The sequence below is a fragment of the Coccinella septempunctata genome, chromosome 4, assembly GCF_907165205.1.
Source record: "Coccinella septempunctata chromosome 4, icCocSept1.1, whole genome shotgun sequence".
Classification (NCBI taxonomy): domain Eukaryota; kingdom Metazoa; phylum Arthropoda; class Insecta; order Coleoptera; family Coccinellidae; genus Coccinella; species Coccinella septempunctata.
The window spans coordinates 28,951,516-28,975,967 of NC_058192.1; the positions used below are offsets into that span (position 1 = coordinate 28,951,516).

Sequence of the window (24,452 nt, forward strand, 5' to 3'; positions counted from 1 at the left end):
TCAGCGGACTGGTAGAATTCCCGAGATTACTCGATAACTTAGTTGAAGCGGCAACGTTGATTTATTCTCTACCAGCTACCAGCTTGACGTTTACTACCAGGGACTGCTGTTATCTCTCTTTTCTACCGCCCCCCTCTCTCTCGTGGGTATTCCTCGATGCGGTGAACGGGAAAACCACGTGAAGGCCTGTCCATGTATTATTAGGTCTATGAGATAAATTAAGTAACCTCCAACGAGTACAACAACAACAAATAAATAATAGAAGATTAAGATCATTCAATTCCGCAACAAGTGAAGAGGTATGCGAGGTGAATATAATGGATAAAACGAAAATGGATCAAGAAGGTGGTTGAAAAAAAGGTAGAAAATCGCAGGAAAAAAAATTTACAACGATTTCAAAGACCGCAACCTATAAAAGGTGCAATAGAAACAACTAATTCATTAGCTGCAAAACAATTAAGCTGCCTATTCATAACTGGTCTGAAACCAAATACCAATCCGGAAGAACTCAAAAGATACATAATGGAAATATTTAAAATTGATATCAAATGTGAAGCTATGAAAACAAGGAAGGACTCATATAAAAGCTCTTTCAAGTTATACGTACCAATTGAATCGAAAGAAACAATCATGGATCCTAGTAAGTGGGAAAAAGGCATTAGTTTAAACCATTTTCTCCATATAAGACGACATCTCAATTGAATGGAAGCATAAATATAATACATCAAAATATACAATCTGTCAGAAATAAAATTCCTGAATTGGAAATATTTATAGAATCATTAGAAGAAATCCCAGACCTTGTGTGTTTGACTGAGCACTGGCTCAGTAAGGAAGAAGAGCAATTTGTAAAAATAGAGCATTATCACATTGTGTCATGTTGCTCGAGGGTGAAATCTGTGCATGGGGGTTCATGTATTTTGGTAAGGGATACTCTGCAGGATTTTGAGGATGTACCATTCATAAAAGATATGAGTGTGGAATGCGAGATTGAAATATCATGCATCATGAGTAAAATAAGAAAGCTGGTTGTCATGTCTATCTACCGAACTGGCCTGGGAAACTTATCAACCTTTATGACCACATTTGAAGAAGTGCTTGATGCGGTGAATTGTAATTTTGCCAACTATGATGTGGTAGTATGTGGTGACTTCAACATTAACCTACTGAATGATGACTGCTCGAAGGCGGCATTTCTAGACCTCTTAACATCTTTCAACTATAAACAAACAATTTTTAAGCCAACTAGAATAACAGAAACAATAAAATCTCTAATTGACAATATATTCATAAATACAACCAAATTTAGAAACAATAAAAATCTCACATCGGCCTTAACAGATCATATGGGTCAGCACATAACAGTGGAGACCGTAACACCAATAGAACAAAACGGAAAGGAGATCATTGAGAAAAGATTCTTCTCAAAATCAAAGCTCCAAGATTTCTTTTATAGTCTTCAAGAGTGCACCTGGGACAACGTTATGTTGCAGATGAATCCAAATAGAGCCTATGAATATTTCTTCGATACATTGAAGTCGAGAATAAACCAAATATTTCCATTGAAGAAATGCAATCTAAAAAAAGGACTCAAAAGGATGTGGATCACTTCGGGAATAAAGAAGTCAAGCAAACATAAAAGAGATCTTTATGAAAAAATGTTGGACGGTTTAGTATCACAGGAGTTCTACAAGAAAGACTCAAATATATTGAAGCAAGTAGTAAGACAATCCAAAAAAAAATGCAGAGATGACATTCATAGCAAATTCTGAGAATAAGACCAAAGCCACTTGGACATTGATCAATAAGACAACCAAAAATGAAAGAGATAAAGACAAATCATTATTCGAGGTGTTTCCAGAAAAATCAGAGGAGGATTTATTAAACGAGATGAACGCATTCTTTCTGAAGTCTGCTCCAAGACCTGATATGAGCAATAAGACAGACACAGAGACTGTTAGACCACTCAATAGTAGCATTTTTCTGGGGCCAGTATTGGAAGAGGAAATGCTAGGCTATATAAGGCGCTTAAAAAACAAGAAAACAGTTGGATATGATGAGATACCTGCTGACCTATTAAAAACCTGTGCATCAATACTTGTGAAACCCTTAACTCATATAATCAATCGAATATTGCAAGTAGGCGAATATCCTCAGGCACTCAAAGAAGCTTTGGTTAAACCAATTCACAATAAGGGAAATAAAAACATCTATGATAACTATCGCCCTATATCAATATTATCTAATATCAACAAGATTTTCGAGAGAATAATTTTTGATAAGGTCTTACATTTTTTTGAAATAAATAACATCTTGGTTAAGCAACAATGTGGCTTCAGGCAGGGAAAATCTACAATAAATGCAATGTATCAGGCACTAAATTCCATCATAAAATCATTGAACAAAAATCAAGTTACAGCAGCTCTTTGCCTTGATTTGACGAAAGCATTTGACAGTGTGAATCATAACATCCTACTAGAAAAAATGGAAAAATATGGAATAAGAGGAGTTGCACTAGATCTCTTCATATCATATTTAACAAGAAGAACTCAAAGAACCACAGAGAGAGGAAGAAATGGCAAACAGGTAATATCAGATCCCTTACATGTTGAGAGAGGTGTACCACAAGGCTCAATATTGGGTCCTCTACTCTACATAATCTATACCAATGATTTAATTCATGTAACATCCAATGATATGGTTATGTTTGCTGATGATGTATCAATGATTTTGTCTCGTAAGACTGTGACTGAATGCAAGGATCAGCTCGAATGTGACTTGGAAAATCTTGAAAAGTGGTTCAAAAGAAACGAATTGGTAATAAACATCGATAAAACAAAATTGCTTGTCTTTAGGGAAAGAAATAAAGATGCCATAAGCTTGACATATCATGGTAAAACAATCAAGACAGAGGATGCAGTACTTTTCCTAGGGATTTATATCGATGGGGACCTGAGTTGGAAAACACAAATTGAAAATCTGTCTACAGGCATTGCAGGATATTGCTATGCTTTGAGGATATTGACCAATACAATTAGTGAAGAGACGGCCCTGACAGCTTATTATGCCTACGTTCAATCCAAACTCAGGTACGGAATAATTTTCTGGGGTAATTCTGTTGAGGCTGAGAGAATATTCAAAATGCAGAAGAGATGCTTGAGAACTATCTTCAAAATGAAATACAATGAGAGCTGTAGACAGGGGCGTAGCTACCGCGGTATCAGCGGTATCAGTGATACGGGGCCCCCAGGCTTTAGGGGCCCCCGAATGTCTGTAAGCAAAAAATTCCCAAAAATGTTATCCAAAACCTCTTACAGGCTTTACAATAGCATTTTTTAGAATAACTGCTAAGACAACCATTCACTTCAAAATCCTGTTCATTACACCGAATCGATCATTCAGATAGATACAAATACTTAAAATCTGAAATTCAAAAAATTCGTGCCATCAAAGAACTTTTAGAATTGGTCCTGATAAAATTCAATAGCCTTGCATCCAGTTTTCCGGACGATATTACTGCATGCCTTTTATTTTAGACCCTCCGGTTACAACTGCAATCGCTGAAAGGAGTTTTTCAAAATTAAAACTCATAAAAAATTATCTGAGGACTTCTATGGGACAGGAACGGCTGTCAGACATGTCGTTATTGTCAATAGAGGGGGAACAACTTAAAAAACTGAAATCGTCATCAGCTATGGCTTATTTGATAAATAGATTTGCTGAAATAAATGCTAGAGAAGCGTATCTTAAATTTTTGGTATTTTTTGTTTATTATTTGTTTGTTTATCATTTTATGTTGTTTGTATATTATTTTATATTGTTTGTATGTTATTTGTTTGTGTATTATTTCGCTCCCAGCACCAAGTATGAGTTAGAACTTTTAATTATTATAAGTACATATAATCATTTCGATACTAATCGAACATTTTTTGCTACTTTTATTTTCACTTCACCCTTCCTTAGGACCCCTCAACACATTTTGATACAGGGCCCCTCTAAGGCAAGCTACGTCACTGGCTGTAGAAATATATTTATTGGTAATAACTTATTGACATTGTACAGGGTGGGCAAATTTCGATGTTTTAGCACTACAGCTTTTAAACCAGAGGAGATAGACAAAATCTGATACCCCATTCTCGTTCTCTTTTTCTGAGAAACTAACAATAGTTGTAGTCATTTTTGGCCACTTTCTTTTGTTTTCGAGTTATAAGCAAAAAGTGGAAAAATGGCGATATCGAAATAAATTTATATCTCCGCTAATATTGATGATAGAGCTGTAAAATTGAAACATTATACAGGCACTTTTTTACGTAGAATCCAGTGGCGTGCTCGCCTTTTTAGCGGGATTTGTAATTACGAAGCTATGACCCAAAATTATGTTTTTTTAAATGGAAACACTAGTTTTCTGTGCAATTTTTTGAAAGCTTAATTTTTACTGATTTCAAAAATATATAACATCATATGGTTTGTATCAATATAAATAATGGAAAATGGTCAAAAACACTTTTTCCCAATATTTCTATGGTTTCAACTTTTGACGAGCACAGAAAAATAGAGTTTCCTATAACAAAAGCAGTCTCCTTCCGGCAATGTCATTCTTTCTATGCTTTTTACCAATTTCCACGAAATTTGAATCAAGATATATTTCATAAATTTTCATAATAATGAAAGGACTTATAGAAAGAGACACTGGTAATCATACGATGCTATATTTTTCTATGCTCATCAAAAGTTGAAACCATAGAAATATTGGGAAAGAAGGTTTTTGACCATTTTCTATTATTTATATTGATACAAACCATATGATGTTATATATTTTTGAAATCAGTAAAAATTAAGCTTTCAAAAAATTGCACAGAAAACTAGTGTTCCCATTTAAAAAAACATAATTTTGGGTCATAGCTTCGTAATTACAAATCCCGCTAAAAATTAGCGGAGATATAAATTTATTTCGATATCGCCATTTTTCCACTTTTTGCTTATAACTCGAAAACAAAAGAAAGTGGCCAAAAATGACTACAACTATTGTTAATTTCTCAGAAAAAGAGAACGAGAATGGGGTATCAGATTTTGTGTATCTCCTCTGGTTTAAAAACTGTAGTGCTAAAACATCGAAATTTGCCCACCCTGTACAGTCTGTTTATTTATGAATGTGTAATGTATGTAAGCAACAACTTCAATGATTTTAAAGAATTACTGTTAAGCCATGAATACAATACCAGAGGAAAAAATTATCTCAGTAGAGAAAAAACAAATTTTAGTTATATACAAAGGAATGCTGTATATTTTATAATCACAGTATGGAATAAATTGCCTCAAAATTTTAAATGCATGCCTATTGCAATTCAAAAAAAAAGATTAAAAATATTTTTGGCTAGAAAATGTTATTATAGTGTTGGGGAATTTTTGAATGAGGGGGATTTTGTTACATTATAGGTTCATATGTATTGACGTGATCTACATCTGTTGATATTTGATCAAATAAAGATTATTATTATTATTATTATTATTATTATTAGTTGGGGAGCCGAAAAGGAAAATTCTGGATTTACTCGAGCGTGTCAGATTAATATAAGGGGACATACCTTGGACCTTGTAGAGTACCTCTAAGAAAAATTAGACCTGTAGATAGGGGGTTTTGTCTAGGAGAGCCTGTCAGAATAGCAAAAAAAAAACGATCATTGTACATACTCGAGTGTGTCGATTAAGATATATGTGGACAATTACATGTTGAGAAGTATATATTATCTTAATCTGACAATTTAAGCGTGTCGAAAATGTGTGGGAGGGCGCGAAAGTTGCAAAAAAAGGCACGTTTACATTCTCGAGCGCGGTGGTGTTTTTCACTCGTTGGAAAATAGTACATTCTTAGGTTCAGTCACAGACAACACTAAAATTTTCGTGACAAATTTCGAAATTGTCATCATAGAAATACCTTGTCATTTTGACAAGTGTGGATTAGACTGGGATTCTACATTGACCTTGCCCTTTCGCATGTGTAGCTAAGCTTCTCGCCCCCTAACTCAAGAACGGTTAACAGTATGTAAAATTGCTTCAGACAAAAGTTGTGTTATTATCTACAACTTTCATAATGAATACAAAAACGATTAGAGGTAAAGGGAGGGATATATTCGGAAAAAAAAGGATTTTATCATCTTCAACGTGAGAGATTAAGAAAACTCACTCTGATTACTGTCAGATTAATGGGTCTACACGTCTACAACACCCAGATCAACCATCTGTATGAAAATCAGACACGCTCGAGTATGTATAAGTAACCGTTGTGACCTTGCGTCACGTCCAAATTGTCAGTAGCTTGAAAAATAGCTTCCATTGGGTCCAATTAACATATCCTCCAAAAATCTGACAAGCTGAATTTTTTTTTACCACTTTCAACTCTTCCGTATGGCCAGTCCTACGGCGCAAACTGTCAGATAAGCATGAATTCATTATCAGAGACACGTAGAGCATATACAGTATCTGACAAGCTCGAGTATGTGCACCTGTTTTTTTTTACATTTTTGAGACCCTGCAGACGCTTTCCCCATCGCTGAAAGAGCATACATTATAGAACCTTTTTTTATTTCTACTATCTAATCTTCAAAATCCACTAGGTCTCTACGACGCTCGAGTAAATCCCGATAAAGCATCGTATGAATATTGATTTGGCAACCTTATTGTCACCTTAACCTTATTATCTCTATGCTTATTATAACAAGGTTAGTGTAATGTATCAACTCTTAGGGTTAGATAGTATTAGAGTTTTAAATAAATTTTATTCCTATAACAAAGCGAAAATAACGTTCTCATGTGTCGTATAATTTGATACTGATAGATATAGAAAAATATGCACATGCACTGAATAACATATGGAAATGGTCATGCGTACACATACCTAGTATGGCAAATTCAAATTATTCTAGAATATACTACAATACCTTCCCCCTACAAAAAAAATGAGAAATTACCAAATAAAAAAATTTAACAATTGTTACAATTATGCCAAAATCCTAAAATTACTTATAGTTTAACCTATCTACAGGTTTAATTAGTCTTTTTGGTCGTCATAGTGTCATTATCACTGGGGTTATTTTCGATTATCGCGTTTTTCTTTTCACTGGGAGTAACACTTTCTGTGTTCTGCATTTCACTGGGGGTATAACTTACTGTGTTTTGCATTTCACTGGGACGCATCACTAAAGAATGTTCAATTTCATCAGGTAAATCATAATTCATATTGGGAGAGTCACCCGATCCAATTTTTTCTGAATTTTCACTTGGTGAAAATTTTGATGAATTACTCCCAGAAAATTCTGGCAGCTGTAACCTTCGCTTAATTTGATTAAGGTGACGCTTCCAAACGACGTTATCTAAATCAGGTACAAAGTCTTTCCAATTCTTCTGAAAATTATACCCCTAACCCATTTAGGTTTTGAAACATCTCTATAATCTCTAACAGTGACCTCATCATTACTAACAAATTCTATATAACGTTTTCCTCCATGGTATATCTTCTGTTTGCTTTGTTTACTTAGAACGTGATCTTTCAAACCTGAATTTTTATTTTCAATTTCTGGCAAAAGTAGGTATATCAAATCTAGTCCTCAATTTTCTACCGAATATGAGATGTGCGGGACTTGAACCAGTAGTACAATGAATAGTATTTCTATAATCGAAAAGAAAATTGTTAATAGCTTTATTAAAATCTAAATTTGAACTTTTGCCGATGGCTCTCTTCAAAGAATTTTTAACAATTTTAACAGCATTTTCGGCTGCTCCGTTAGATGATGGCTGATATGGAGGAGAGGTAATATGCTTAATGTTGTTTCCCTCCAAAAAATTCTTAAATTCATTTGAAGTAAAAGTGGTAGCATTATCGGTAACAATTTGTCGGGGTAAACCGAAACGAGCGAAAGTAGATCGTAATACCTCAATGGTTAATTTTGAAGTGATTGATGTCATTGGGTACACCTCTATCCATTTTGAATGAGAGTCTATCAAAATTAAAAAATATTTGTTTAAAAATGGACCCATGAAATCCAAGTGAATACGGGACCACACCTCTGGGGACCAAGGCCAATGATTTAATGTAGCTTTATCAGGACTCTTTTTATGAAACAAACAATTTTCGCAGTTGTTGCATAATTCTTCAATATTTTTATCTAGTTCTGGCCACCAAAAATATGATCTCGCCAAACTTTTCATCTTAATAAGTCCCATGTGGGAAGAATGCAGATCTTTCAAAATATCGTTCCTTAGGGATTCTGGAATAATTAATCTGTTATTCCACATCAAACAACCTTGCTCAATACTGATTTCACTTCTTATTCTATGAAATGGTTTAAGATATTCCTTCTCAGGTTTACGTAGCCACCCTGTACGGACAAATTCGATAATTTCCAAAAAACAACGATCCTTAGAAGTTTCTTTTTTTACATTTGAAAAGGTTATGGGAAATTCAGGGTTATTTGAAAAATAGTTTATAAAATCTACATCTACATCTTCCCAATCAGCATTCTGTTTAGTTTCCGGTAAACGAGATAAACTATCTGCGTAGTTTTTATTAGAGGGTACAAATTCAATATCATAATTATAGTTTGATAGAATGACTGCCCAACGGCGCAATCTATTAGCAGAAAACTGGGGTATGCCTTTACTTGGGTGAAAAATAGAAATCAATGGTTTATGATCAGTAACCAACGTAAATTTTCTTCCGTATAAATACTGACTAAATTTACATAAACCAAACACGATCGCTAAGCCCTCTTTTTCAATTTGTGAATACTTTTGTTCTGTAATCGACAATGTCCGAGATGCGTAAGCAATTGGTTTTTCGCAACCACTAGGTAAAATATGAGTAATCACACAACCAATTCCGTAACTTGAAGCGTCAGTAATCAATCTTACAGGAAAATTTGCGTTAAAATGAACTAATACGTCCGCGGACATTAACAAAAGTTTAATTTTTTCGAATGCTCTCTGTGCTTCTCGCGACCAATACCATTCACCTTTGCTTTTCAACAAACTGTACAGAGGGTGCAAAATATTACTTAAATTTGGAACAAACCTCCCATAATAATTTATCAGACCTAAAAAAGATTTTAATTGCGTAATATTTCGTGGGACAGGGGCATTTTTCATTGCGGAAATTTTATTTTCACATGTATGCAAACCATGTTTATCAATGATGAAACCTAAATATGAAACTTTACTTTTGAAAAACTCACATTTATTCCATGAAATTTTTAATCCCGCTTCTTGTAACCTATTTAATACTTGTTCCAAACGATTCATATGTTCCTTAGTTCCTTACGATTTTTCCCTGTTATCAATAAGTCATCTTGAAAAATTACAACACCAGGAATTCCACTGAGCAAAGATTCCATCATTTTCTGGAATTTAGCCGGAACACAAGCTATTCCAAATGGAGCTCTTGTATAACGAAACAATCCCCTGTGGGTTGAAATAGTACTTAGATCTTTCGACTTATCATCTAAACAAACTTGAGTGTAAGCATTGGCCAAGTCAAGTTTAGTGAATTCTACTCCACCTTGTAATATAACAAATAATTCCTCAATGCGCGGAAGTGGATATTGATCAATTTCAATAAAGGGATTTAAAGTAACCTTAAAGTCACCACAAATCCGTACCGAACCATCCTTTTTTAATACTGGAACAATAGGTGTTCCCCATGGGCTATAATCAACGGGTTCCAAAACATCTAATCTAATTAATCTATTTAATTCCACCTCAACTTTCTCTCTAATTGCGAAAGGAAGAGGACGTGCGCGGAAAAATTTTGGTGTGACATCTTCTGTTTTCAAATTTATTGAAATAGTGCCTTTGGTAAATTTTCCTAAACCGGGCTCAAAAACGAATTTAAATTTATTTACGAGATATTGTAAATCTGGAGGAAATTCAATGAAATTATTATCAGAAATATTCAACTCAAACAGGCTAAAAAAATCACGTCCTAATAGGGGAGGACCTGTAGCAGTTTTAACCACATATATGTTCAAATTATTTTGTTTGTTTTTAAATGAAATGCAACAATTAAACATGCCTAATGGAATAATATGATTACCATTATACAAGTTAAATATTTTATCAGTTTTCGTTAACTTATAGTTTGAAAAATTATCAGAATAATATCTCTCAGAAATTACTGTGAAACTAGAACCGGTGTCTAAATTGAAAATATAAGGAATTCCATCTATAAAAATTTCAACTAAAATCGGTCTAGTATTTGAATCTAAATTGAATAATGAATTTTGCTCAACCGATTCTAAATAATTTTGAGATCTTCGGTAAGAATTTTTCTTTTGATAACACAGTGGAGCTAAATTCCCCTTTTTATTACAAATATGACAGATACAATTTCTGAAAGAGCACTCAACTGATGCGTGATTTCGTCGACCACAGACGGTGCATTTTGGAGATTTTTCAGAGTGAGAATCCTGCTGTGACTCCGTCTCTATCCTGCCTCGCTGTGACGAAAATGTTCTTGTTCCTGCTGCGCCCTCAGCGGAAAAACCATGCGTGCGTCCCTTGTCTGCCGGATTCTGTCTGCGTTTAGAAGAAGAAAAATGTAATTCCGTCTCTTTCTTCAGGAAATTTTCGAAACTGGAACTCGAAGAAGTTGGTTGAACCACTGATTTTATAGAAGCTACTTCCACCGCTTCTTCGAAAGTTAGAGTTTTCTTTTCCTCCATCAACCTATCTTGCACTGGACCTTTATTATAAGCCACAATGAATATGTCCCTCAATAACACCTTCATTTCGTCCAATTCGAACTGACATGGAGCAGCTAAACTTTTTAATCGTGCGGCCCATTCTTTGGGTGATTCGTTTTGAGATTTCCTTGCGTTATAAAATTTAAATCTTGCACCAAAAATACTGCCACTCGGTTTGTAGTATTCGGTGAGCCGTTCGGCTAGGTCCTTGTAGGTTTTTGATTCTGGTTCATCCGGAATACACAGGTTATATAATAATCTGTAAGCATCTTCACTCAGAATGTTCAAAAGTATAGCACTTTTACGATTTTCGTCCTCAATTTGATTTGCCACAAAATAAGATTGTAATCTCTTCTTGAAAATCGACCATTCTGAATTTTCGGGATCGAATTCACGTAAATGTCCCACGTGATCCGCCGCCATATTTTTCGTCGTATGGTAAATTCTTGATTATTCCACGAATACAATGTTTATCAAGGTTCACTAAAAATATCCTCGTCGCCACTTGTAATGTATCAACTCTTAGGGTTAGATACAAAAAGTATTTGAGTTTTAAATAAATTTTATTCCTATAACAAAGCGAAAATAACGTTCTCATGTGTCGTATAATTTGATACTGATAGAAATAGATAAATATGCACATGCACTGAATAACATATGGAAATGGTCATGCGTACACATACCTAGTATGGCAAATTCAAATTATTCTAGAATATACTACAGTTAGTAACCATAGATTAACTTAAAAATATAGATGAATCACTCTACAGAGGGCCTGTTTCGATATTGCTGGTTTTACTGGCCCGCAATCGAATAACAATAGAACTCGAACGACTGGGCCAATAGGCAGCGTCTCTGAAATACTGACAGTACTGTTCAGGAATATCGGAACAGACGGAGTGACTCCATCAAACACAGAGGCGACAATTGGAAATTTAGCAAGAATATGGCGGCTTAGAAGCACAGATTTCAATGCTATGATCTTTAATTCGGAATACGTATTGGCTCACATCACGTCACGTGACCAAATCCGCCATATTCTTGTCTTGCTGAAACGATGAAAAACGAGACCACAATAATTGTCGCCACTATATCGTTAGAGTCACTGTAAATCACTCTTGTGAGGGAAAGTCGGGTAGTACCGGACATAATACGAAAAAATAGTAAAACATAAATTCATTCTCGAATTTTTTTAAAAAACTTAAAAACTTAGTTTGAAATAATTATTCCACATACACTTAACAGTACGAGAGTTCTGTCTTCGATTACATTATGGAGAGTAGAGAGAAGGAGAACGATCGACGTACTAAAAATGTGTCCCCGAAAACGGGAAACGTAGGATAGATGTCGCTGCGATTGCAGCGGGTGTCCGTAGATAGATCTACGCGGGTGTCAATAAAGGGTGGGGATTCAAGCGTCTATTTGAAATGAACAGCCTTCATTTTATTTTAGGTTATTCGTCATCGTGGTTTTTCTGATGATTTTTCAAATACCTTTCTTCAAATCAATATTGAATATGAGTTCTCTGAATTATATGCAATAAAATACAAGTCGAAATCAATGAATTTCAAAAGAAATCACTGATCAAAAAAATTTTACCTACTTTTGTTTATCATTGTTTATTGAGAGCAGCTATGTCAGTTGGTTTACCGTAATCTTCAAAATTATATAAATCTGTAGTGAGGAGTAGTACACATCAAGACAACAAAAGGTAGCAATCTCAAATTTATCACTTGAATATTAGAGTAGATTCTTTGTTTGTTTGTATATTTATTCCATTAGTTTATTGCTGTATTAAATAATTGATCAATTATTTAATACAGCAAAGAGTAGATTCTGTTTCTAATACTCAGCTGAGAACCGATATAAACCATATATTATGTTATGCCAACAAAATTCTTCAAGAATATTTACTTCTGAACCATGTAGTTTTATTGGTTAGATATTCTTATTCAGAAGAGTCAACTTCTCACGAGGGATGACAATTTCGATTTCGTTTATAATGAATCCATCATCTTTTTGATATCTTAATCGCAAAAGTGCTCTTGACACACATATTGATTCGGAGTCAATTCTTGAGAAAAGGTTTTTTTTCCAATTTTCTCTCAAAAATGCAGTCGGAAATTTTATTTCTTCTCCTTTTCTTTCCGATGCCAAAACACTCTCACACTATCGCACGCTTCAACATTTCACCATTATCATATTCAAAGATTATAGAGTAGAAAGATAGGAAACGCCCTCATATCGCTAGTACTAAAAACCGACTACATTTTGGCCAGTGAAAACACGCGTGACAATGAGATGGCGCTAAAAACGCACTGTCAAAACAGGAAAACTTTTTGATAACAGTTTTCTGTTTTTTAATTGAGGGGCGCGAAATTCGAATTCTATTTCTCGTATTGCACTCCAATATTGACTTTGTTTCTATCAGAAAACAAACATCCTGAGCGACAAAACAAAAGTTTGGTTTTGCTTTGTGATCAGGATGTTAGTTTTCATCTAAACATTGTTTGGAATCAATTGATAGCAACGAAAAACGCTGTTGGATGTGCTATATGTTTATTTGCAATTTACAAAAAATGAAATAGTGGGCAGTAAATGATGCTTTAACTAGGACACTAAAGTATATGGTGATCTGCTATAGGTCGAAGGTGTTGTTTCTGTACAATAGGTTGTTCTGAATTAATGAACTTAGGCCCGGTACTTTCACGTGCGAATAAATAAATTTATTCGCATTTATTAAGTCTTATTCGTAAGATTAGTAAAAATGCAGTCTTTTCACTTTCAGATAGTGTTATTCATCGAATAAATCTGTCATTGAAACTTAGAAGAGTTTATTTGTCATAGATCGAATGTCGGTACGTCATTATTCGTTGAATAAAATTTATTCGAAGGTGAAAGTACCGGGCCTTAGTTGAATTTGTAAAATATACATACATATATCAGAAATTAATATGAACCAATATTCAACATACCATCATAGCATACATATTCCAGTTACTTACAGAATTTTCAGAACAACACTTAAAAAAAATCTTACAGACATATGCAAGACCTGTATGTCAGTATAGTTTCTTGGTGCTTTTTTATGATTTCCTTATGATATGGTCTCTTCATGACACAATATACAAATTGATTAATGAATGAAAAAATCACTCAAGGCAGGTTTCATAAAACTTTGACTTTCTAAACAACAATTTGACAGTCACTCGGTTCCCAAATGGAAATCAATAAAACCTCTGCATTTCTGAATATATTGAAAGAGTAGCAATTGAGAATCATTGAATGGACCTATAAAGATCATCATTTCCCTAATAGGCCGTTCATGCAAGGGATGCTTTCTGCATACAACAATTTACGTCGATGAACAGTTCTCAATTGACCTGCAGTAAAATGTTCATTGCACATGGTGTAGTAAGTAGTGTTTGCTGAATTAATTGTCTTCAAGCTCTGAGAATTTTATCCACTCCGGAGCACTGAAAATTAGAATCAATGAATGACCGATTCACATGTTACGACTTTTAATACTTACGCTTCCATTTTCCTTAGTTGAGTGAAAAACTTAATCACGTAAAATACATATTTTATTATTTGATCCACCGTTCTTTACCATTCAATAATTTTCGAACAATATTTTGATGTTTTCACCAATAAATAAGACAAAAAAATTCAAAAATCAGCAACTAGAACGAGCCAGATAAACAAAAAGCGGAATGAGAATCAAAACCAAAGAGGTCAAAACATTCAAAACCTCTTCGATCAAAATTGACGTCTGAAATCTTGAAAAATTTCATATGTTTCTGCAAATGGCACTCAAATTAATATTTTAACCAGTCCTAGCGTCTTAAAAACACGCGTGACACACAGATGGCGCTCAAATCGCTTTAGTCGCCTCGTTTCCAATCTTTCTACTCTATAATCTTAGATCATATTTATGTTGTTCTCTCATCAAAAATCGAAAATAATAATATTCCTATCATCCGTCACCAGGGAAACAGTTCACTCAGCTAACTACAATTTGTTTGAATCAAAATTTCGCACTCTCGTGATGGCCAGCGCGCCAGTTGGCAAAAGCATGAACTACTCTATTGGTACATATTTTAGGGGACAAAAAATCTGTGGTCTCAAAGCAGCGATCGTTCTCCTTCTCTCTACTCTCCATAGATTACATGGAAACTTTGTCGGAGTCCATTGTACCCTCTATCTTCGTTGGTGACTTTAACTTACCCGACGTCGTTTGGCCGTTGTCGCCTTCCAGTTTACCTTACCCTTCCTCACCTTCTCATAACTTCTGTTCAATGCTGATGCGCTCAAATCTGACGAAGCTGGTGGATAGGCCCACTCGTTATCGTGTTGGCCAGACACCTTCACTTTTGGATTTAATTCTTGTCAACGATGGAGACCTCCTTTCTGAAATACAGTATAATCCACCTTTTGGTCTCTCTGACCATGTTACCTTATCTTCCACCATACAATTCACCCCATATATACCTGCCTACAAACAATTGAAGTCAAAAAGGGTTATAAATTTCCCCGAACTCAATCGTAAACTCCTTGAGGTCGTTTGGGAGGCAGCATTTCGAGATAAGTCGGTTGACGATATGTGGATTTTCTTCTCTTCGACTCTGAATTCACTTGTGACCGAGCACTCTCGCATTGTGAATAATATTGTTTTTCCGAGAAAGCCCTGGATAACACCCGGTCTACAAAAGATGATTCGCTCCAAGAAAACTCTATGGCAACGTTTTACACGCAGTGGACGAGACACTGATTATATAAAGCATAGAAGATTTTCCAATGATCTCGGAGACAAGCTCAAGCGGGCAAAGCAGGAATTCGAGGCCAAACTTCTGAGTACTCCAACTTGCAGAAAGAAATTTTTCAAGTATGTACGCAACACCCTCAAGACAAAAGTTTCCATACCTTCAGTCTGCGACGCATCGGGAAACTTGTGTACTAGTGAGAAACAATCAGCCGAAGTTTTAGCGGATGCTTTCGCTTCATCTTTCTCCGAGAAACCAGCGGGTCCGCTTCCATCTGTGTCGGCACCCAGATCTAGGGTTGAGCTCAAGGAGGTGTATTTTTCTAGGGATGATGTTGAGAGATACCTCAACGACTTGGATATCTCATCTTCTCCTGGGCCTGACGAAATAAAACCATATCTCCTTAAGAATTGTTCTTCAGCTGTTGCTCTTCCACTTTCATTGATTTTTAACAGTTCTTTTGAAACATCATCCTTGCCCAGAGAAAGGCTCATCGCATCGGTCACTCCGATTTTCAAGAAGGGTTCTAAGACATCGGTCTCTAATTATAGACCAATAAGCCTGCAGTCTGTCGTTGCCAAGGTATGCGAGAGGATGATAGTATCTGAGATTCTTAAATTCGCCATTGGAAATAATATAATCCCAGAGAACCAACATGGTTTTTAACCAGGGAAATCTGAAATCACGAACCTCCTCAAGTATTTGGACGATTGGACTAAAGCGATCGATTCTGGCACACCAATCGATGTTATCTACCTTGATTTTGCACGGCCTTTCGACAAGGTTCCACATAGACGTCTGCTCGCCAAACTGGAAAATCTCGGAATTCGAGGAGATCTCCTTTCATGGATTGGGGCCTTTCTGTTTGGGCGTCAGTATTATGTCCGGGTTGGCAATTCTTTTTCCACCTCTAGGCCTGTTACAAGCGGTGTTCCCCAGGGGTCGGTGTTGGGTCCCATTTTGTTCCTCTTATATACAGCCGATCTACCTGGAATGCTCACGTCCCACGTTTCTATGTACGCTGATGATACTAAGATATATGGAGCTGATAAAGACTCCCCACACCGAGATCTATTCATCAACCAGCAGTGGTGTGAAGACTGGCTCTTACCAATTAATGCCAAAAAATGTGCTGTTATACATATGGGAATGAAGAATCTCCGAGAGCAATACGTCATTAATGGGGCGCCTATTTCTGACTGCTCAAGTCATGTTGATTTGGGGGTCGTCGTGACTGAGAGTCTGAGTTGGTCTGACCACATTCATAACACCTGTACCAAGGCTTCTAGAATGCTGTATCTCCTAGAAAGAGTATTTGGAAAGTGTAACATCAGTACTTTCGACCACTAATTGAGTATGCCGGTCCTGTTTGGGACACGAGATTGGTTGGTGACAGGACCTCTTTGGAGAACATACAAAGGCGAGCAACTAGGATGGCTTTTGGTTTCCAGCGACCTAGTTACGATGATCGGCTCCGTATGATGAATTTGCCACGCTTTGAAGATAGACGATCGAGGGGAGATTTCATAATAACATATAGAGCACTACGAGGAATGTTTGGGGTGGATCTCTCTCATCTGTATATTCCCAATACAAGTCAACGGCTTCGTGGTCACGACTTTAAATTGTACCGTGAAAGTTTTCATCATGCGGCGAGAGAAAATTTCCTCCCTAATCGGGTTTTTCATTCTTGGAATCGGCTTCCATCTGAGGTAGTGAATAGTGTGAGTGTTAATTCATTTAAGAACGGTTTGGACCGATTGTCGTCAGATAGTAGTTACTGAAAAGTTGCACTGTGTATGTCTTTCATATTATTTTTGTTTTTTTTTTTGAGCCTTATAGATTTTCTTGGCTCTTGATTTGAATAAATAATAATAATAACTTCACATGTTCTGAAAAGGTTCAAACATACACTTCATAAAATAAACATACATCGTTCAAAGAAAATAAAATGAACATTTTGAATGTATCTGAGACTAGCGGGTTACATCGGACACGAAAAAAAAATTGCATATACTGCTGAAAAAAGCTGAAGTTCAACAATTATCACACCTATAATACGTATGACCCTTTTCAACGTCAGAGCATCCCTCATAGACCAATCGATTACAACCAGAGAGTTTCGTCTTCGTCGAAACATTAATGGCAAATGAGAAAATAAGTATCCTGCTCTCGTGTTCTTTCGTTTGGATTAAAATTTCAGTTTCTGTTTTTTTTTCAACTGGTTTCGAAACATTTTGATTTAAACTTTCGTTCAAATTTTTTTTTAACTCTTTTAGCCTCATTTTCTTTCCCCTCTTCCAAGTCATTTATAATGGAGTGTAGGTGAGCACTTTTCTCAAGTATTTTTTTTAAACTATTTTGTGTTGTGCAGCATTCGGAACTGGCAAAATTTCTTCGAGATTATCACAAAATTTTTTTTTATGAATTCGTTCATCAAAAATATTTTCTTTTTGTCCATTGGTTTCTAATTTTGGTGGATTGTGCTGAGCATAAAGTATCTTGTTCGTTGATCTGTGTTAGAGTATTTTGGTTTTGAGGAGATTTTCTAGAACGTAATGACTTCGGCATTTTTATAACAAAATATTGAAATTATTATTGTCCGGTCATGCCTGATATGCTTGTGTCCGGTGACACCCGACCTTGAAATCAATTAGCCATTTACTGGGGAGATATTTCAAGTGCAGGGTATTTGTACACGTTTTCTTTCTCACTACTCATTAATGCGAGCACTATGCTTAGGAGACCATCTGACAACCAACCAATCAAGAGAAGAGAGTCCTCAAAGTTTATTCTGTCCATGTGTCAATCACAAAAAATCACAATTTAACGTTTATTTCCTAAACGGCTAAAAATATTTAGGTCAACTGAAGATGTTTGTGCTTGCATAGAATCAATTCATTTCATAAATCCAAGAAAACGATGAATGTCCGGTGATACCCGCTGTCCGGTGCTATCCGACTTTTCTCTATACAGTGTCATCTGTTGGGATGGTACACTAAATACGAAACATAATTCTAAAATTGATGGTTAGGTGTCGCTTTATTCGAAGCAAGCGGATCGTAATCACTCGTGAATGATCGTGATTATATTACCGAGCCTCAATGGTCAATGTTCGGCACTACTAATGCCTGTTTTCCCTAATTTTTCAGTTGAGCAAATATTGAATTTTGAGGTAGCCTAATTCTAATTCGTTTGGGCCAACCCCATTTCCAATTGAATATTGGCGGCAAAGCTGCAGAAAAGATTCGAGAAATCACGTTATGACAAGAACGAATATCTCAGAATCGTTTTTTCATAAACTCAATAATTATTTAGTTTTCCTTGATTCCTTGTGGCCTCGTCCAATCTGACCACATATTCGGAAAGGGCAATAAATTTGCTACGAGATGAGAGAGTCTGTGTGCAGAAAAAAGTTTTATTTGGGTGTCGTAAGGAGATGAATATCACGTGTCCGAAGTGAACAAAATTAGTCCTATTTTTCCAATGGTTTTATCGATGAAAAATTAATAATTATGCACATGATTTCTTCTCAGTAAAAAATACCTCATTTAGTGTACTTTCTAATGGCATATCAACTTTCGTGCTAGCTGCTTATCCTCGGCCATAATGTTCTGGCTAACAAGATAACAACGAAAAAGTCAAAAAAAATTCGAACCTGAATTTGCTCTATTTTGAAGCTCTTCATCATTGAATCTTAATATAATTCTCATGGAAATTATCAATTTACCTTGAATCAAAATAATAAGAAAAAAAATTAACTCAATTTTAGTAATTTAGATTTTATAAAAAACTATAAAGACAACAGAACTCTACTACTTGTAAAAATTGTTCAAAATGTCCACGTCCTTGTTCAATACATTTGACACATCGTTTTCGTACTGAATCTACAACTCTGCGAAGTTCATAGCGTTTCTGACGCGAATTTGATATACTTTCCCTTTCAAGGTATTCCAGACATAAAAATCCAAAGGCGTAAGGTCGGGGCTCCTTGGTGGCCATCTTACCGGACCGTACCTTCCAATCCATTGCATCCCAAAATATTCATTCAATAGATCTCGTACATGGCTGCTGGGCAGCCATCAATTTGAGACTACATATTTCGTCTTTCAGACAGGGGCATTTCGTCCAATATGTCTTTTAAGTTGCTTTGGATTAATCTAATAAATTCTTTAGTATTAAGGCGATCGGGAAGTATAACTGGTCCGAAAAGTTCTCCTCTCATGACTGCCAACCTACAAAATGTGAGTATGGTTACAGCATCTACAGGTAACAGATCCAACACCTTTTTCAAATGATATGGATGTAACTTATTTTTTTTTGAGTACTTTGTGTACTGTAGAATGATGAATTCTCAATATAGAACCAATTCGACGAGTAGGTACTTGTTGTGGGGTCCTCCCGGACAGCTTGAAGTATAGCAAGTACATGCTGGCTTTGCTGACTATTTCGACCATCTTCTCTGATTCGCAAACCACCGAATGAGCCTGTTTCACCTAATCGCTACAATTGTACAAATGTCTGTCTATTTGGTTGTCGTCTGTTAGGAAAACGTAAACCGTACTTTCGAACCGCTGTGCGAGCATTTCCATCCGCATATCCATAAATTAACAACATAATCGCTACGTTAAATTTGGAATTTTTCGACATTTTCGTTGTTATCTTGTTAGCCATGATATTATGGCAGAGGATAAGCAGCTAGAACAAAAGTTGATATGACATTCGAAAGTACAATAAATGAGGTATTTTTTACTGAAAAGAAAACATGTGCATAATTATTAATTTTTCATCGATAAAACAAACCATTGGAAAAAGAACTAATTTTGTTCACTTCAGACTCGTGAGGTTCATCTCCTTACCACGACCACAACGCGACTTTTTTCTGCACACAAACTCTCTTATCTCGTAGGAAATCTATTGCCCTTTCCGAATATGTGGTCAGATTTGACGAGGATACAAAGAAAACTGAATAATGATTGGGTTTATGCAAAAACTTGAAATATTTCGTGAAATCAAGAAATGTTAAATTGAAGAATAACCGTCAACATTTCGACCATGAGTTATATGACATTTTTTTTTGTTGCAAATCACTCATCCTATCCCCCCATAAAGTTTGGCCACTTTAAAAGTAGACACCCTGTATAGGACCATGGTTGTCAAACCAAAGTTATACCTTAAAATTTGACGAGGAATTCAAAAATGCAATAATTTACAGAGTGTTCCATTTAAAATGGAGAAAGTTGATAGGGAGAAAACGGAGCACCCTGTATTAAGGTGTGTTATAAAAAATAAAAGTTCAATCGATTACAGAGAGCTTTTTATTTAACTTTTGTTTCTAGCTGCTTTATTTTCCACAATGAGGTATAGGGACACTTAAACTCGAACTCGGACACCCTGTACCTAGCTCATATTGTCAATTTTTCGCAAATGATTCTAAAAATCATAAAGAAATCAATGGAATGAATGGTTGCTTCCTTCTCCAATGTGACTTCAATCAGGTTCACTTGTAATGTGGTCAGTTAATAATTTAATCTTTTTCAATATACAGGGTATCCCGGAAAATGTGGGAAATCTCTCGGATTCAGATGGAACATAAAAAAATAAGATGACAAGTTCCCATAATTTTTTTCCTAGCGGCCCCCCCTACGAAGATACGACCTCCTAAATGACGCCACTGGAAATTCATTTACAAAAAATTTTTTTTTGTTATTGTTGTATAATAAATAAAATAAAACTTTTTTGTTCCTTCAATAACTTTCATATCACACTTTTTTGCAGACAAAAAACTAGACTTCATGTTATTTTTAATAGAAATTGAAAAATTACTTACTTCTTTCATTATTTTTTTTTTCGAAAACGGTTCATTTTATAGACACTGAACAAGAGTACCTTTTCTTTAGCTTAATGTTCAAGGTATCCAAATTTGTTTTTTTAGCACCTTATCATACAGGGTTTCAAAAATGTAAGCATTAAAATGTACAACCCAGTCCGCCACTGGTAAACTGAACAAGCTAATTGAAATTTGAGTGCGGTGATAAAAGAGGTCCTTATAACTATTGATCATATCAAATTTTCATCAAATTATATCGAGTAGTTTGAAACTTATTCCACTAAAATTTATTGTTCCTATACTATTAGTACAAGTACAGGTGAAGGTTTTTCACTACCAAGGAACTCTGATACATACAATTTATGCAATAGCTACGATTTTGAGTTATAAGCTACTTGGATCTATTGCCAGGACGGTAAATAACTTCAATGAACGGAAGACTCTTGAGGATCTTTTCAGGATTTTCTTAAAGTCGACTTTAGAATACGCCTTTATCAACTTGTCACCGTTTTATGCGATGTTGAAAAAACGAAATAGGAAAGGTTAAGAAATTACTTTTAAGACGTTTGCATTACAGAAAGCCAAATGTTCATTATTTTGATATAACTTGTGTTACCCTCCTTGGAAACTTCTGTTTCAAAAGGTTGGAATCAAGACGAGATATAGCTAGTTTGTTGTTAATAATATGAGATCATAAATGGCCAAGTGAACTGCCCACAATTGTTAGCCCGCCTTAAGTTTTCTGTGCCATAATTCAATCGGACGAAAAGTTCAGGCGCCTATTTCAAATTTAGGACCTCGCCAGCATATGGTACAGCCATTAATCTCTTTGTATAAATTTTTGAGAACACACGAACGAACTTGGGCTATTACCCAAATAATTTTCTATTTTACACAGGCGTCCGATAGATCGAAAAATTTTGAACGGAGTATACGTATTACCAATATTTGGATATAAATGATAAAAGACAAGTAGCGTTCATACTGACCCTGAATGGAATGACTTGGAAATTGGCCTTGCATTAGTGTTTCACAAATGACATCGTTCGATATATTATCTAGGTACGATCATCAGGAAGGAATTCCCATTGAAATTGTTTCTAGAGTATTTGAATTGTCTTTCAATAATAATATTATAATGTGTATCTTCAAGTTTGAATGAATAGTGAAGAATATTGAAAATATGTTATTGATTTTCCTGAAGTGTCATATGAAAAATTCCTAGCCAAACTCAACTAATATACATACTGAGTCATCAAGAAATATTTTTGTTAGTGCTGAGTCGAACCAAAATGTTGTATGAATTATGAGTGAATTAATATCAATGAAGAGAACTCAGGAAAAGTTCCGGCACAAGGATATATCTTTGTGCCTATCCTTGGTGTTTGTTTTTAGGGGTGAAACATGATTTTTTTTTAAGTTCCAGCTAAATTATACCTCGTATCGAAAGAATTTGTGGGTAGGATTCATGAAGAAAATCGCAAAAACCGATTTTTTTTTGTAAAAAAAAAATTATCAATTCAGATGAAAATTACCGAATATGAAGATTTTATTGTGTTGAATGAGCAGTAATTTATTTTGAATAAAATATGCATTTTTACGATTCATATCATATCATTTTTTCATGAAAAAAAACCGAACTTCAGATCAAAAATTTTGTAAGCGAAATTTCGAATTTTCAACTTTACCGATACTCATTTTCTTCCCAGAAACCTCAACTCAACAAGGAAATGAAGTATTAATTTTTATATGAAGAAATATTTTTCATAACGAGGAAAACCAAAAAATTCATTTTTTTTAAAACAATTTTAGAAGTTTTTTCGATAAATACTAAAAAATCTCTTCTTCTTTTGAGATAGAGCGGTCAAAAGTAAATCAATAAGATTTGCGTTTTATTCAGATCGAATTATTTTAGAAGGGCTCATCCCATCGTTTAGTTGGTGTAGTTTCTGATTTCTTCAGGTTCGTTTTAATCTTGCATATCTTCTAATAGTCTTACGGTATAAGAAATATATATATATATATATACCCTCATCTGTTATTTAATGATGACAAATGTTATAAGTTAGACAATATGTGCATTGATAGATCGCAAATGGGTTGCCTAGCTAAATCAAGGGTTCAATAGTGTTAAATAATGTTAACTTTCATAAACTTTTTTTGATCTACTACCCCCATTTGCTATTCATGAAAATCCAGCATAAGTCGACAGAATATTACACGAGGAATCAAGAAAACATGGGTTGCCTAGTTTTCCCTTGGTACTCCTATGAAGTTGCCGGGTACAAAGAGGTAGACAACCGTCATTATATACCCTCATCAGTTATTTAATTGGCTTTTTTCTTGAATAAAAGGTTACTTTATTCCATATCTCACAGTATTATGTTGCCTGGTCAAAAGTGGGGAACATCCATGGTTGCCTAGATTTTATATGTTAAGGTTTGAACGCTAGCAGGTAGATCGACAGAGAGTTCAGAAAGACGCTTTTTCCGATTTTAGGAGGGTGCTACATTGATTAAATGCTGAAATTGAAACATATTGAATAAACAATATTTTAAAATTTTTTCATTCACACATTTATTTATCAATACTATAATAAAACTTGGCTGGCTTGGCTGTAGGGGAAATATCTGAAAGACTGTACATAAACGAGCATCTGATACTCACAAATAAGATCATTTTCAAAGAAGCCCGTGACCTGGCTAAAGCAAAAGGATACAAATATGTTTGGACTCAAAACGGTAATGTGCTGATCAGAAAGGACGACACATCAAAAATCATACATGTTTCTTCCGACGCCGTTCTGAAAAAACTTTAATTAAAGTATTAATTTCATAAGTGTCAGTTATGGCTGAATCCGTTAGTTGGTTTTACCAGAATGTGCGTGGTCTCAGAACTAAACTGAATGATTTTAAAACATCCCCTAGTGCAAGCGATCACGACTTGGTGTTCATCTGCGAGTCCTGGCTAAATGATGGTGTGTTTGACGGTGAAGTTGTCGATCCAGCACTGTACTCTATTTTTCGAAGGGATCGATCCACTACATCAAGTACTCGGAGAGACGGAGGTGGTGTGTTCATTGCGGTGAAAAACAAGTTGAGGCCTTATCGAGTCCATGAACCCGAG

General features: G+C 35.2%; 2 protein-coding genes across 2 annotated transcripts in view; one reads left to right on the top strand and one right to left on the bottom strand.

Moving 5' to 3' along the window:
* Window positions 1–24,452, top strand: part of LOC123311881 (filamin-C) — a 190,048-nt gene that overhangs the window by 106,885 nt on the left and 58,711 nt on the right. The window lies entirely within an intron of this gene.
* Window positions 9,328–11,361, bottom strand: LOC123311883. The gene is made up of 2 exons (XM_044895998.1): window positions 10,398–11,361; window positions 9,328–9,453 (listed from the first exon to the last, which is right to left on the bottom strand). The coding sequence occupies exons 1-2, from the start codon at window positions 11,154–11,156 to the stop codon at window positions 9,400–9,402; spliced, it is 813 nt and encodes a 270-aa protein (XP_044751933.1). The 5' UTR covers window positions 11,157–11,361; the 3' UTR covers window positions 9,328–9,399.

Excerpts from the sequence above, each read along its gene's own strand:
- LOC123311883 (XM_044895998.1), bottom strand. The coding sequence starts at position 11,156 with ATGGCGGCGGATCACGTGGGACATTTACGTGAATTCGATCCCGAAAAT. Across the intron at positions 9,454-10,397 it reads GTCGACGAAATCACGCATCA|GGGATTGTTTCGTTATACAA; the intron begins GTTGAGTGCTCT and ends TTCAACCCACAG.